Source organism: Labrus bergylta, chromosome 11, assembly GCF_963930695.1.
Source record: "Labrus bergylta chromosome 11, fLabBer1.1, whole genome shotgun sequence".
NCBI lineage: Eukaryota > Metazoa > Chordata > Actinopteri > Labriformes > Labridae > Labrus > Labrus bergylta.
Genome location: NC_089205.1, coordinates 13,938,586 through 13,954,006, shown reverse-complemented (window position 1 = coordinate 13,954,006; position 15,421 = coordinate 13,938,586). Strand labels below are relative to the sequence as shown.

General features: G+C 40.2%; 1 protein-coding gene across 1 annotated transcript in view; it reads right to left on the bottom strand.

Annotated features, from left to right (window-relative positions):
• The window catches only part of dync2h1 (dynein cytoplasmic 2 heavy chain 1), a 129,733-nt gene that overhangs the window by 95,220 nt on the left and 19,092 nt on the right, over positions 1–15,421 (bottom strand). The window contains exons 30-50 of the mRNA XM_029280376.2: positions 15,170–15,324; positions 14,699–14,831; positions 14,481–14,598; positions 14,196–14,308; positions 13,959–14,072; positions 13,722–13,869; positions 11,088–11,293; positions 9,915–10,097; positions 9,580–9,762; positions 8,765–8,988; positions 8,397–8,512; positions 5,303–5,502; positions 5,017–5,148; positions 4,695–4,827; positions 4,251–4,458; positions 4,007–4,136; positions 3,504–3,659; positions 3,103–3,362; positions 1,715–1,961; positions 1,304–1,455; positions 1,017–1,161 (exon numbers count right to left, since the gene is read on the bottom strand). Of these exons, the coding sequence (XP_029136209.2) occupies positions 1,017–1,161; positions 1,304–1,455; positions 1,715–1,961; positions 3,103–3,362; positions 3,504–3,659; positions 4,007–4,136; positions 4,251–4,458; positions 4,695–4,827; positions 5,017–5,148; positions 5,303–5,502; positions 8,397–8,512; positions 8,765–8,988; positions 9,580–9,762; positions 9,915–10,097; positions 11,088–11,293; positions 13,722–13,869; positions 13,959–14,072; positions 14,196–14,308; positions 14,481–14,598; positions 14,699–14,831; positions 15,170–15,324 (3,456 nt within the window). The remainder of the gene's footprint in view (positions 1–1,016; positions 1,162–1,303; positions 1,456–1,714; positions 1,962–3,102; positions 3,363–3,503; positions 3,660–4,006; positions 4,137–4,250; positions 4,459–4,694; positions 4,828–5,016; positions 5,149–5,302; positions 5,503–8,396; positions 8,513–8,764; positions 8,989–9,579; positions 9,763–9,914; positions 10,098–11,087; positions 11,294–13,721; positions 13,870–13,958; positions 14,073–14,195; positions 14,309–14,480; positions 14,599–14,698; positions 14,832–15,169; positions 15,325–15,421) is intronic.

Here is a 15,421-nt window from a genome sequence, read left to right as displayed (position 1 = left end):
CTAAGCTCGTGTGTGTGTGTGTGTTTGTGTATTTGAGATCGGCACAGAATTGTTAAGTGTTATGTCCTATACTGGTGATGGGGGACAAGGGGCGCACTATGGCGCTGTAAGTGGTGGTTATCACTGTACTATGTGTCGAACAAGAGTTCCAGTAAAGTACGTGATCATGAACAGTCTTTGTGGTAATTATTGAGCTAACAAGAATCAGATATGTTTGAGAGGAGCAGCCACTGCTAGGGTGCACCTCTAGCTGTTATCCACTATAAACGTGTCATTTAAAGTAACTGGCCAGTAAGAAAGACCGCCTATTTCTGATTTTATTTCTAGTCCTCGACTTTAATTGTTTTTGTAAACTAAGTTCAAAGTAACGGAAAGCAAGACGACCTCCAAAAAAGGCCTGCAAAACGACGAGAAAGCATCATACATTTCATCCTTGGCTAGTATATCTGTTGGTTTTTAAAATCCAGCTAGTAAATGCATAAGAATGAAGCCAATTCTACATGAAATGAAGACTCGTACATGTGCACACTGCCAGCAAGGCTCTGAGAGCAGGAAACTCAACTAGCTCGGTCAATATACAACAAAAAGAGGAATTCCCAACTTCAATTGATTAAATGAAACAACACTGATTCTACATCTACACAATACCTGCTGAAAAGTACCTCATGTATTATTCTGCACTACTCAATTATGCTCCACCTGAGAGCAAGAACACCAAATTCAGATATATATTGGACTGCAAAAATTATTATAATAACATCTGATGTGCTTCTCAAAGTACTGATAGGCAATCAGCTACAACCGGGGAATTCACAGAGGGTCCACAGGCTTTTAAAACTTACAAATCATGTGTGTGTGCTTTTCCTCTGATGAGTAGCAACCCACTCAATGTGGATTAACTCAAATTCCAATCAGAGTCTCCAATAACCTATATTTTCTTTCAGTATCCTAGGTAACAATATGTTGCTACAAACTGGTATGTAATAATAAAATGAACACGCAGTCCAAGTCATTACCTGTTCATAGAGCTGCACAAGAGACCCAGCCAGCTGGTGTGTTTTCCCCGTGCTGGCCCAGGATGCCTGGCTGCCCAGGCTATGCTGGAGAACTGGCTGCAGGTATGCTGCATAGATAGTCTGCAGCTGCTCCCTGTCTGGATAGCTAAAGACAAAGGCAAAGGAGCAGAGGAACAGATGGATGTTGGATTACAAAACCAGACATGGTCAGCATCAGGGTAGGATGGAGACCAAAACAGAGAAAAGAGTGTGGAGTGAAGTGTGAAGAAAGAGTACTCTATACTTACTCTATGGTGCAAATACGAACAATGGAGGTGAAGCGGGAGGTGAGGGAATGGCTTCCTACGGAACCCCCTGTGGACATAGAGGCCACCACCTGGATGTTCTCAAGACTCACCCATTCAAGATTTTCCTCATAGAATCCCTTATAGGTCAAAACCTAGAGGAAAGAAAGGAAAATATGAGAAAGAGAGAATGGTGTGGAGAGAGTAATGCATTTATTTAAAAACACTTTTTAAAGAAGTCTTCCAAGATCAACATTTAGCAGCCCTGATCCCTCCCTGATGTGATACAGACCAGTTTAAAATTCAAAGATAAGAAGCTGGGCCTTTTACTGTACATTCTTTTAAGCACATAATCCATTCACTAATTTGTGCACTTTTTTTTAATGTCTTTTCTGTTTATAATTTATTTTTTACCTGTTGCAGGAAGGCAGTGAGGTTGCTTGTCCCCCATTTGTCAGGTTTAGGTAGGTTGATGTCTTTGAGGTAGAGCACCAGGTTCTCACAGTCTTTGGGTCTAAAGACTCGACCAGTGTTAGAACTGAGCATCAGGCAGGTCTGACTTAGCTTCTGTAAGACGTGGCGGGACGTGGTCTGGGCGCTGCAGTGAACAACAGCGACCTGGGTGGACCGCAGCCGAGAGAGGGCAAAGCGCAGGAGCATGCTAGACAGAAGAAAACGTGTTTAAAAAAAAGGGTCAAGAGATACACAAACACCTGTTTTTTGTTTTTTTAACCGGCTTTTGAAAGACCTGGACTCAAATTTCCAGGTAAGTGAATAAAAGCTGTGACATTTATACATTTAATTTATGTTTTGTGTGTTTTGCAGGGAAGGATCAGAGAGAGATATCTGTGACAGGAATGTATTTAACATGAGGCCACTTGGTTTCTAGAAAACAATGTTAGTCAGAACAAACCCCAAGGCAAAGAGGGACCTTTTGGTCGGGTGCAAACAGAGTTGAAATAATTGGAAAGCAAATGATGCACAGGCATTTTGCATGTACACTCCTTCAAGAGTATGTGTGTGTTAATTAATTAGCTGTTCTTGTATCAGAAGGGTAAGCAGACAAAACCCAATGCCTCAATGGCATGGTGACCTTTCAGGCAAAAGGAGCTACGACAAGAGGACGAGAGGAGACAGTGAGGGAGACTCAACTGGAGTGTAAAAGACAAACTGAGTGACCCTTGTTCCTAAAACCCCCTGAGGAGGGAGTCATTACTTTTGAGGCCTCTCTGAGTAGCCATTCACAAGCCCTGGCACATATACCATACACACATGCACACACACACACACGCACACACACACATCTTATTCCAATTCTGACTTGTCAGTGCTTTTACAAGAAAGGTCAAAGCTTGAATAAAGAAAGCTCTCAAATCAGTGTTGATTGTGTTCACTTGTCATTTTGAGTGTGCACATTTGAGTGCCTCTGCCTCACAATCCATATTGAGCACTCCTGTTCTGTGACCTCAGGTAACCTTTTTTTTCTACAAGCAGACCAACATAAGGTTTGTCAATCACAGTGTTGGCTTGCACAGACTGCCATCTAATGAAACATATAAAACAATAATGGCAAAGTTTCAAGATGAGCCACTGTGATATAATGTAATTGTTAGCAGTTATTGTGACAATACATTTTTTCAATAATGGTAAAAACTAAGTATTTCCGTCTTTGGATGCAGATTTTGGACCTGTGTTTCTATGTATGAATTGTCAAGTGGGTCTGCATGTGTCTCCTCTGTTTAATAATTATTCTAATGTTTGTGCTCTGTTTGTTCATGCACATCTGTACGTGTGTTATTTACCCCTTTCCGCAGCCCTCTGGTCCGACCACCATAAAGGGCTGCCTGTGCTGAGCTGTAAGCCACGGGGAGAAGCAGTTCAGACCTCTCTGCATGTCTGGAGTCTCAATAACTGGTAGAGTTTGAGTATGAGAGAGCTGTTCCAGAGTGAGACCCTCAGGACGCAGGAACGTGTAGGCCACCAGCTGACCGCTGTCAAAGTCATAGTAGGTATCCAGTGGTTTTTTGGGGTCTGGTGGGCTTTCCCTGGCCCAGCTAAGCAGCTATAGAAGTACAGATGAACAAGAGCAAACAATAAGCCATTAATCCTGTATGTTTATCCTTCATTAGCACCTGAAAGATGGTTCATGCTCTAATTTTTAGCAGCTGCAGCTGAAAAGAGTAAAAAAAACAGGGCTTCTCACCTCTTTTGCAAACTCCTGTCGCGTTTTGAGGTTGAGGTTCCCTCCCAAACCTCTTAGAAGACCAACAAGGAACTGACCTCTCTCTGTCACAGCACTGAGATGTGAGAAGCCATTGAGCACTGTACCCACCAGACTGGTCTCCACTACAAAATCATTCTATTGAAGGAGAGAAGAAGGAAAGGGGGTTCATGAGTTTGAATATCTGGACACTGTGGAATAAATAGCATGAAAACAAATATGTATGTGCAACTTTGTGTAAGGATTTGATAACTTCTGTTAAACCTGAGCTTACCTGCTGACCAGTTACAATGTCAGCAGTTAAATCTAGTACTAGAACAAGTGCTTGTCAGTGCATGTCGAGGTCATTCATACAGCAGTCTCATACCTATAGAAAATGTTGCTCTATGTATGTAAATTGTGTTTGAAATATAAAAGGATGAAACAATAGAGACTGCTTGTGTTTTTGAGCCTGTGGTTTGAAGTATGACAGGGAATGGGGTTACCTGTTTGAGGACCCAGTCGAGGGCTCGTTGGAAGTAGTCTCCTAACCAGTTTTCTAGGTTATTGCGACACTCCTGTGGCTGACCACTCAACCATGACTTCACCAAAGCACCAACATCAATGTCCTCATCGCTACAAAAAGGAGTGAAAAATAGGAGGCCAAAAAAGTTTGTGAGACCAGCGAGCTGATAAAACTTGAGTTGTTATTAAAGTCTGAATGAATTAATGATTCATAGGCTGACAGACCTGAGGAAGATCATGCCCATGCGGGATATAGTGGCTGGTGAGGCACAGCTAAGATCATGGGTCTCGAACAGGAAGTTCACATTGGGTCCGAACTGGATGCGTTCTCCACTTGGCATTGTTAACAGCCGATTATCATCCAGCACAGAGTTCAGACTCTCAATCCACTCTGGATCTATGTCTCCGTCGCATACAATCCACGAGCTCACCTCTAAAAGTTCAAAAACATGAAGCCAAAGGAAGTATTTTCAACCCAATATGACAGCAGAGACAGGATCAGTGTTGTTCCTTTAAACATCCTGTGTTTACTCTATTAGCTTACAGATAAACAACTCACTATCATGCATTTAAAGCAGAGCAGAGAATCACTAATGTAAATCATTCATCTATTCTTTTCCATCCATCCCAATAAGCAATTTGCCTCTTTAAATCTTGGCTCTTTCTTACCCTGTGGTTCTCTGACCACATTCCTGGCACTGTGTGTGAGCACGCCATCAGCCCATTCTCTGGTGTCCATATCTATATGTCCCAGCAGCTGTTGTCTTGGCATGGCCTTGGGATTCATTGTGTACTGCTTTACCTAAACAGAAAAAAAACAGCATCAGTCAAAGATGGAGATGATCCTTTTAATATTTATTTGCAAATAATAGTGAAACCAAAGCCTTGCATAGTATAAATGAATTCAAGTATTTTAGCAAGTTTCATATCAAAAGAGATGATATTTATAGTACTTTTATGCTCAAGGGCAGGCGGTTTGCCTCTTACTCACCACTTTGCCCATCTTGCTGAGAGCCGCTCTTAGCATCCTCCAGAGTGTAGATTTCCCTGCTCCACTTGGCCCTACTATAACAACTCCCATGCGTTGTCTAAGCTGTTCATTCAACTCCAATGCTTTCTTCAGCTACCCAAAGATAAAAAAAAAACACAATTAATCAATGCCTGTATGTTTTTATAAAGCAATCAAGACTGAAGCTGGCTGAATATCAGCTTCTAATCTTTATCCTGAAATGAATCTGATTATTTCTGACTCAATAAAGGTCTTCATACAAACACACCTGGCTGGGTATGAGTTCTAGTCGCGCCTCTTCGTAGACTTGTTCCAGTGCGTGCATTAGAATGTTGTCCTCCACATCAGTGAAATCAACCCCAGAGAAGACATCTCTGACCAGAGCATCGAACCGGGAACTATCTGCAAACGTCAGCTTGGACATGGTGTTCAGTCTCAACGCCTGCACCACCAAACTACTCTCCTGAACTGCATGAATGTAAAAAAAAAAAAAGGAAAAAAAAAAGAAGCATTTAATAAGCATTTCAAGAACAGTTCATCAGGTACCAGTATATGACTGAATACATCAACTTGCTTTCATCAAGCGGTTTAATAAAGTGTTGTATCTGCAGAAAGAGAAAATACAGGCTTGTTGAGGAAAAACATAAAAAACATAACTTGGTAAAGGAACCATTTTTGCTACTCTTGGAGCCTCCTCCTGTTATTTAAGGTGCTAATCACTAAAGCCATTCATGATTTAAGATTAAGTCAGTTATTTTTGTTCTCTTTCCCAAAAATACAAGCCTTTTATGCATTACAAATGTGGTTTTTTTTCCCCAGCATGTAGTAACCCTCAGCTGGACAACACACAGAAGCAAACACAAAGAAACTCTGGGGACCTATTGCTAAGACAGGCGTTACATGTTGTGTGTGAATGTGTGTGCGTTGGACAAATAAAGGGCAAGTGGTCGACAGAAAGATTGAAGAGAGAGAGAGAGGTGGCCTCATGAAAATGCAGAGGGGGAAAAAAGACACTGGTAGGGGTGAAAGTATTGAAGAGCAGCAACCTGAAGGGGGGTTTCAGTGAGAAAGAGGGGGCAGCGGTGAGATCGTGTGAGCATCTTTGACAGGCTGCTATTAGAAAAGAGAGCTAACAAGAGGTCAGAAGGAGGGGGAAGGAGGTGAGGAAAAAAAGTACTGAAGAGGTAAACAACAGAACTCTGGCAAATTTGGAACAAGAAAAGGGAGAAGGATAAAAGTACGGAGAAGCCCATGGGAAGAAAAGTTTTGAAGCGGAGCGTTTGGGCGAAATGTCAATCGACGACATGCCTGTGTTAGAGGATTTAGAGGGCAAGGACAACCACAGGTGCTTAGAGAAAGTCCTGGTCAATAGATCCTCTTGATGTTTTAGTAGACTCATGCAAAGTGTCTCTCAAAATGCCGTCAAGGGATAACCACACACAGAGACACAGATTATCAAAGCATTTTGTTGTGGGACCCTGTCGGGTACAGGATAAGTATCTCCAAAACCAGCCGAATTTTCACTCACACCTTATCCTTTAATCCTTTCATCGGCTCTGCAGCTTTCTATCTCTCAGGTCAAAAGCTTACTATCCGTGCAATAGTTTCAGCACTTCTCATGGGACACATATCAGGGTCAGTTTGACCAACTGACTAAAAAGTTTTCATAACAATCTTGCAATAAAAGAAAAGAAATAAGAACCGTTTATTTACATTCCTGCAGGTTAATGATTAGATACTCAGATGTAAAAGATACAGTTTGACTGATGAAGGATGAATATGTGAAAATGGCTTATTGATGGAAAAAATCTTATGACATCTAATGTTTATAAACCGCAGTGGGCTCTTGTCTGCCATCAGTGTTTGCTAAATATGACACTATAGTATTCTGCCTTTGTGGTGTATTTATTTTTATCAGGCAGTAACCAGTCAGTAGATTCAGGTGTGCAACAATCATTGTAATTGAAGAAATAATGTGGTTTTTGAACCACTGAGCAGAATGTTCTGAGTTAAACAAACAAATGAGAAGAGAATCAGCAATGACTTTGAAGTTATTATTAAAATTGTTCCACTGAACTTCCTGAAGGTGTTTTAGAACAGATTTTAAAAAAAGGTAGAGCAGTCAGCTCTTAACATGTAAATAGGTATCATTAAATTGAATGGTTGTACGTTTCTAATAGTGATCACTTTCTGTGGTTTTATGAGGCAGCCGTTTTATGCCGGCTTCAATGACTGATTGCACATTCCTACTAAAGATCACAGACTGTATGAAATATGCATGTGACATCACTCGCTGGTTTCTGAAGAGCTCTAAGGGCAGTGTTTCCCACACATAGACTTTACCTGGACGGGCCGCCCAAGTAAATTTATGGCCGCCGAAGTGCCGTATATTTCCGAGTCCGACCTGTTTTATTTAGTTTTTCATTTATTCATAGAGACAATGACAGCGAGAGAGGGCGCGCGCGATAGAGTGCAGGCGCTCGGATGTGGACAGTGGACCTTCTCTCTCTCTTTCTATGAAGCTGATGTGAGATAATACTGCTCGCTTGGTTTTGCTGTGTCTGCTGTGAGATCAAGAGAGCGCTCGCCTGCACTCTATCGAGCAGAGATAAAGTTGTTTGTTGCAAAAACTAAATTAATTTAGAGGGGAGAACACATTTGATATAAATCCAAACCTAATATTTAAATATACCCTAAGATAAGACAATAAGAGAGAAAAAAATACTGTAAATAAGCAACAGTATGTGCGTGTTGGCCAATAGGAGAACAAGAAATTGTTGTACTGATGTACCAAGTGATATCTCCATTTAATGTTATTTTTAAGAAGTTTCACCATTAAATAGTTTATTCACCAGAGTGTGTTTTGACTTTTAAAAGTGTCCCATACACTATTAGTACTGGTTGCAGTAAAAAGAAAAAGAGGAAAATATATATTCTAAAGCTTCATATAAAAAATCTTGTTCATTTGATATGTTTCTGTCTGCCAAATATTGTAAGACATTTTTCTTTAATCCCAAATATCCATTTTAGTATCAGCCTTAAAATCCAGTTCTACTTCAGTTTAAGAACTGATCATGTTGCAGAGTATTTCAAACAATACATCTTCTTGCTCTGCACTAGTCACATTTGTCAAACACCCTCTCCAATGTCTGCACCATATGTGTTCTGTAATGCAGTTTGGTTTCTCTAACACAAGTTATGGTTCTGTGTGCTCTTGGCAGTAATAAATACGTCTAGAGGTCATGGCCAAAGGAGCTCCCACAGTCTCGAAACTATCTTGTCACGCTTCACTATTGGAAAAGTCAAAATGCCTCACAGAAATATTGTAGCATAAAAATAAAAATAGCCAGAGGGGTTCTTACTCTTGTCCTTGTCATGACTCCTTCTCTGCTGCTGGAGAAGACTTCCACAGGCCTTCAGCACCGTCTTCAGAGCACGCAGACCCCAGTCATAGTGCTGCTGGGGGGTCAACAGCTCCCTGGACACACAGATAAAGGCACATTTTCACACATAAATGCTCCCACTCTGAACTGACTGTTGACTGTATCATCCACAATATAAATAGATAGGTATAGACTGTAGTGGCATTTCAAATAAATTCAACTCTGGGACCACACAGACCAGAAGATCAGATTAGTGGCACAGATCAGTTACATACTATAATAAGTGAGACGATTAACAAAAATGTATTGTATCTCAAATAACAGTGTTCCAAGAATCCTCAACACACCTGGCCAAGTTGAAGATTGCAACCAGTTTGCTGCCTAATATTTCTCCATTTTTGAAGCCCTCAGAGTAGAGGATGACCTCGGCAATGAGCTCATTGTCTGGCCTGCTCATGGCAACAGGCCTGAAAAGCTGCTTTAGGTTATCTGGGAGCTTCTGTCTGCCTCCATAGCCTTTTCCTGCTGGGTTCATCGTGATAAAAACCCCAGAGTTTGGGTCCAATTCCACCTAGAGGATGAAAAAAATAAGAAAAAATGTTCTCAATACTCTGGCTTTTAAAATAGCATGAATGCAGTTTTATTGATTTCTTGATGATTAATGACCCAACCAAGTCTTTGAAAATGGATGAATACATAACTGAACAATTAATGGAACGGACTGAAAAGACAGAAAGGCATGGACTGGAGGTAGAAGGTGCAACTTTAAATGTGTGTAATTACAAGCAAATACTTTAGAAAGGTGCAAAAAGACACTAACAAAGGTAATGTAAGGCAGGAGATTTACATTTGATGCTTTTTATTATTGTCTCCATATAATTATAATCAATGAATGAAATTCTCTCTCGCAAAAAAAGATAAAATCTTTTGTTAGCGGCTGTCCGAGGACTGTTTAAAGTTTGAAATTATTTGACAGCCTTCCTCCAACCAACCTGCTCACACTCTGTCAGTGCACTCATTGTACATGTGCAGCGTCTTCAAAAAGCTTGTCAACCAAAAGCTTCAAGCAGCTTTGAAATATAACTCATGGCGTTCTTTAAAAATCGAGTCTTCTCGCATTCAACAACATTTATTGTACATGTATGTATTCTTTTTTTCTGACCTCCTTTCCAAGAAGTTCACATGTGTTCTTGTGATGTTTAAGGGAGTCTTGAATGGCCTGAATCTGCATGGAAACTGCAGACAACACTGCCTCTTCTAAACGGTTGAACTCATCAAAGCAGCCCCAAGCTCCACACTTCACCAAGCCCACAAAGATCCGTCCCATTGATTTCACGTCGATACCCTGGAAAAGAGACAGGTGCAAACTGAGAAAAAGAACATCTCATATAATCATAGGTGATTGTTCTCCAATACCAGTCTTGTGTGCACTTGATTTTGATAATAAGTAAAATGAAATGTTAAACTTTGACACTCTCTCTGGGAGGGTCTTTATACCTCATCACAGTTGAACACCAATACTTGACGTCCAAACAGCCCCCCCAGGGCTTTGACTGACTCAGTCTTGCCTGTGCCAGCGGGTCCATAGGGGTTCCCCCCAAGCCCAATCTTCATGGCCTGGGTCAGAGTCAGGTAGCACTTATCAGTCAGTGGAGTGTGCACCAGCTTAGCAGCATTCCCCTTGGACACAGGTGAGGTAGAAAAGTGAGTGATAAGAGAGACAAAAAGTGACAGAAACACGTTGAGGTGAGCAGACAGAAGTTTAGATATTTAGAGTGAAGGAAGGGTGGAGAGGGAAGACATTAGGGGGGAAGGGCAAGCAGAGAATAAAATCAAACAGACAGATGATGGATTAAGAAAGGAAAGAATGAACAACAAATAAAAGACAGGCAAAGAAAATCGAAATAATCCAGACTGAGTATAGCTTGTGTTTTTTTAAAGGAACTGCAGAGAGGGGGAAAAAAACATGGGAGCTCTTTATATGTGTATGAACAGTGCCCCCAAAAGGCTGAAAAAAAGAAGTTCAATTATATCCCAAGATCATTAATAACTTGGGATCCTGGATAAGAAACAAGGCAATTTCTCACAGCATTCATAAACATTATTTACAGAGAACAGTTCATCCTAGGTTATTTGAAAATTGTGACAGTACTGCTTTCAAACCCACACTTAATATCTAAACCTACGTTGTTATTGGGTTAAACCAGGTATTTGTGAAATGTACTGGTGCCTGATACTACATAATGAGATTCCAATGTGACGCAACAAGGGACTATAGCATGTGTCGTAAATGTAAGTTACTAGAGATTGGCCAAACAAACTGCTGACTGTGCACTTCCAAATCTTCATTTTGTAAGAACTGCAGTAAGAAATTATGTGTCGCAGGCAGAGCACTGGATTGTGAAGGAAGCATAACAACTGGTAGAATTGTTTATCATGAAAGTGAGTCAATTAAATAGACTGTCTAAATCCAAAAGTAATACAATTATCCAATGAAGGTAATTAATTCATAACATTAGTTATGACTTGATTCCAGAATTTTGAACGATCAGAAAAAATCTGACAAATGATTACTGCAGGCAAACAAGAAACAGTGTGAGATGTGGAGTGCTAGGTGGTTTAAATTAAATCAGAGTAGTGTATCAAATGTGTATCTTTTTGCAAACACACCTGGTATTCATATGTATAGTTGAGCTGTGCGTCCACCATTTGTATGAAGCAGCATTTATCTGGCCCCATGTAGAAGCGTAGCTGCTTCTTCCAGGCCCAGGCGTCAGAGCTGTTAACACCAGCATGGTTAAGTTGCTTTACCACACTGATGTTGTGGACAATATCTAAGATCAGAGCCTTCAGTTTCAGCTGCAGGACGCTGGATTCTGTACAGGGAAACATGCATGAATATCAGGAAAGCAGAATGGTAATATTTTGTAAATAACAACCTAAATGGGAAACGAGGATCCTTTTTTGTAAATTATGAAAAAAGTATTCAACAATTTGCCAATTGTTGGGGGGGAAAAGAAAGAAATAAGACAACACAAGCATGGGGTAAACACTGATGCAGGCTTAAAATACACAGTGTGGTATTTTTACAGCATTACAGTTCAGCTGCAAAAAAAAAAAACACACAAAAAACACAAACAGTTACCTGTCATGTTATCTACTTGATCTCCCTTTTTTGATAAATTACACTAAATTTATGAGATTAGTATCATCCTATCATAAACCTCAAATAAAAACCTAAAAATGTTTTTCCTTAAAAGTCACATAAGGTCATTATATAACCAGGCTGTCTTGTTGCTGTTTGCTGTAGCGAGATAGTGGGCTCTTATTTTGAATTTCCCTCAGGATCAATAAAGTATCTATCTATTGTAAGCAGACGAAATAGCAAAAGCTTTTATGTTTCCATAAAACAGTCACTTGTGTCAGTTGTAAGCAAAGCTATTGAAAGCAATAATGCTGTTGGAAGTAATAAAGCAGAAAAGCGATCGGTAGGAAGAATAAATGGTACCAATCACTGAGTAAACAAACCAAACCTCCCATAGATATTTTGGAAAGCTAATATTAACAATTCTCTGGCTCAGTTTAAATGACTGCTCAAAATGCAGACATTCCAGGCAAATTGGAAACATAATTATTGTTAGTAATTAATAAGAAAGCCATTATACTCTAGTTCTCTAGTACCATCTGTAGTTTGAGAAGAAAGAAGTGACAGAGCTGAGCTAACTTTACTATTAACCATTAGACATACCTTTGTCTTAGGTTACATGTTCGGAATAAACAAATCAGATCAAACCATAAAAATGGGCACATGCACATACATAAAAATGAATGTTCCGGTAGCCAAATGGTTAGTGCGTGTGACCCATGTGCGGAAGTGTTGTCCTCCAGGCAGGCGACCTTGGTTCAATCCCACCTTTTTCTCCTTTCACACATGCTGTTTCCCACTCTCTCTCTTTCCCTGATTTCTGACTCATATATATATATATATATTCACTGTCCTATCTAAATAAACCTTCAAATAATGCATGATAAAAAGTGCTATATAGGGGGGCAGTGTGAGAGCATTTCTCATATAGAAATGTTAGGCTTAGATCTTGGAATCCTACATCCAACTGTTCATACATCTCTTAAGTTTATGTTTATTTGCTAGGTCGCTGTTTCGAATGCCTTGCATGTAGGAACGCATTAGTCGATTGTCAGCAGAGCCAAGAAAGCTTGAAAAAAGACTTTACCAAATGTTCATCATCTTATCTCATCTCTGTGCCAAAGCAGAAAAAGCTCCCACATTCTGCCTGGTTTTATGGTCCATTTATTTAGACTAGGGAAATAAGATTATCCTTCTTGCCATCACTTTAGCTGTTTAAATCAGTACTCTCATCATGGAGTCTCTTACACATACCTGGTCGACTTAAGTGAGCCCTGAGAATGGGTGCAAAGTGTGGATGGTGAAATGTTTCATTGTAAGACAATATCTTGAATAGGTTACATCTTATTGTCATGCCTAAATAACTGGAATATCAGAAAAGTAAATAATCCAGATAACTAATGAAGGACATTTTGCACAGGTGGAATAAGAATTTCTTTTGAAAAGATTTCCATGACACAGACAGAAATTTGAAGCTTGGAACTAATCCATTAAGACCCTGAATCTCTTAAAAATGAAAAAGCTTTTATACTTTATGTAGCCACACATTCAGTTGCAAGTCATGAAATTAGCCTGCAGCTGCTGCATCTGCAGCTTTAAAGGGAACTGGCCCTCTGCAGCCTCTCGTGTCTGAACAGCTTCCAAGTGATTCACACAGGAGCAGTCGCTGGCATTAATCTCTCAGTTATAAGATACAACCCAAGATTTTGATCAGAGTTCAGTACTTAATGACACTAAAGGGAATTTAAAAGTGGAACAAAAAGCAAGTGTCAAGCAGCAACTGTTTATAAGGACAGCATGGCATCCTCTGGGATTTAAATGATCAAGAATGTAATCACACCCAACAACCAAAATATCCAAAGGGTAAAAGGAACACTCTGATTAAGAAATTAAGAGGGGCAAAGGAGTAAGGCAACATCTTTAGCATAATTAAGTATTCTACCAATACAGTATGTCTTAGCATATTATGACCTGTTGACAAATAACATGACAAAGAGTATACTACTGCTTCTATCAGCTTACCCTGTCTGGATTTGCAGAAGTCTCACAATCAAAGTGATTTTACCCTCTCAGCAAGAAATACCATTTTTGAATTTGATCAGACTTCAGTCATTAAAAGCACAAGAAACATGTCTCCCCTTAATCGCAAACACAAGTACCTGTGTTGACATGATCAGAGGTGGTGTCCACTGTCGTGTAGTGTTCTAATTTGGCACTGAGCTCCATCACCAGCTGCTGCATGTTTTGCCCTTTTAGAGCTCTTTCCACATCTTCAGTGAACTGGATTTGTTCAGCTAAACACAGAATCTACGACGGAAAATCCGAAAGTTCAGAGACTTCAGACTGATCAGAAAAATGTTCTTACTGGAAAAATCTGTAATATAGTTTGTGTTTACCTGGGAAGGGTAGCATGAGGGGTCAACCTCTCCTTTCTTCACTGCTGACAAACATTGATAGAGAAGGTGCTTCAGAGTCTCCTTCATTTCCACAGACAGCTCACTTAGCCACACCTGGGAAAGATATACAAAAATATCCATAGCTCAAATATGACTAGTTCTATTATAAGGACACTGAAGTAAACACACAGCTACAGAACATAAACATTTACACAAAACTCTGAACAGCAGCCTTACCTCCACCAGGCCTGAGATGCGTACCAGGTTTCTCAGCGGCACTACTTCTCCCTCCAAAGAGCACATGGCAACAATGTGCTGACACTGCTCATCAAACACAACACTGTGGATACCTGCAGAGATAATACATGTATACTGGACTTAGCCTTAATGTCAATTAGAATCAGTTATGATCGAACAGAAAAGAGAAGAAGAAAGCGTGCAGGTCAAAAGATTATTGAACAGAAAAAGGGCTCAGCATAATAGACAAGGGATACAGAAAAGTGCAAAACAGATGTTTCTGACCTGCAAAAAGTTTCTTGAGGTGTGACTGGATGACGGTTGGATTGGTTGCCTGACCAAGAATCTCTAACAGATCATCGTCTCCTATAAAATAGAATCTTGGGAATGCAGAGCGCTTCTCCTATGACAGCCACACACACACAAAAAGAACAGTTCTCATGCATCGTGCTTCTGCTGTTTTATACATGTAATAGTTGCATAAAATTCAGTTGTGGGTTTACCTCTAGGAACTCATTGAGTGACTTTTGGCAGCGCTGCAGCTGATCCAGTATGGTGACCAGGGAGTTTCTGATGCCGGCCCTGGAGCTCAGAGAAACTACTCGGGTGTCTCTTTGAATGTCTGACATAATAGACCTGTTAGACATATGAAGGGTTTTGTTACTGAATATGAACAAATACGAACACCTTAAACCTTAAACTTGAGGCTTTAATTTTCGCTCCTAATAGATAGCGTTTGACTTCAGACAGGGAGTTTCCTGGAGTTGTCAGTATTTTTACTAGATTGGTCAAACTTAATAGTCGTATAAAGATAACAAAAGCATTGAGACAAGGTCATAATGTGTGTATGTGTGTGTGGAAATGGTTCTTCACTGAGTGCTCATCCTTCTTCTTAGGGCATATGTATATTGTGTTTCTTTTAAATAGCCTGCTCTAGGCTCTACATGTGCTGGGAGAAGTCTCAAACAGAGCACCTGAAGTCTTCATCAACCCGTTTGAACCGGGCCTCCTCCCGTGGCAATGCCCCTCTTCCAAAGATCGGCTCGAGATAAACCCAGCGCCTCTGGATTGCATTCAGACTCAGCAGGTACTCGTCTAGGTCTGACAGACGAACTTCCCACAGACTGACCTGAACATACACCAAATATAAGTTATTGCTACTTCTTTACATTACAGATGCACCAATTCAAGAATAAAGAAATTAATTGTTTAAAGGATGTTTATGA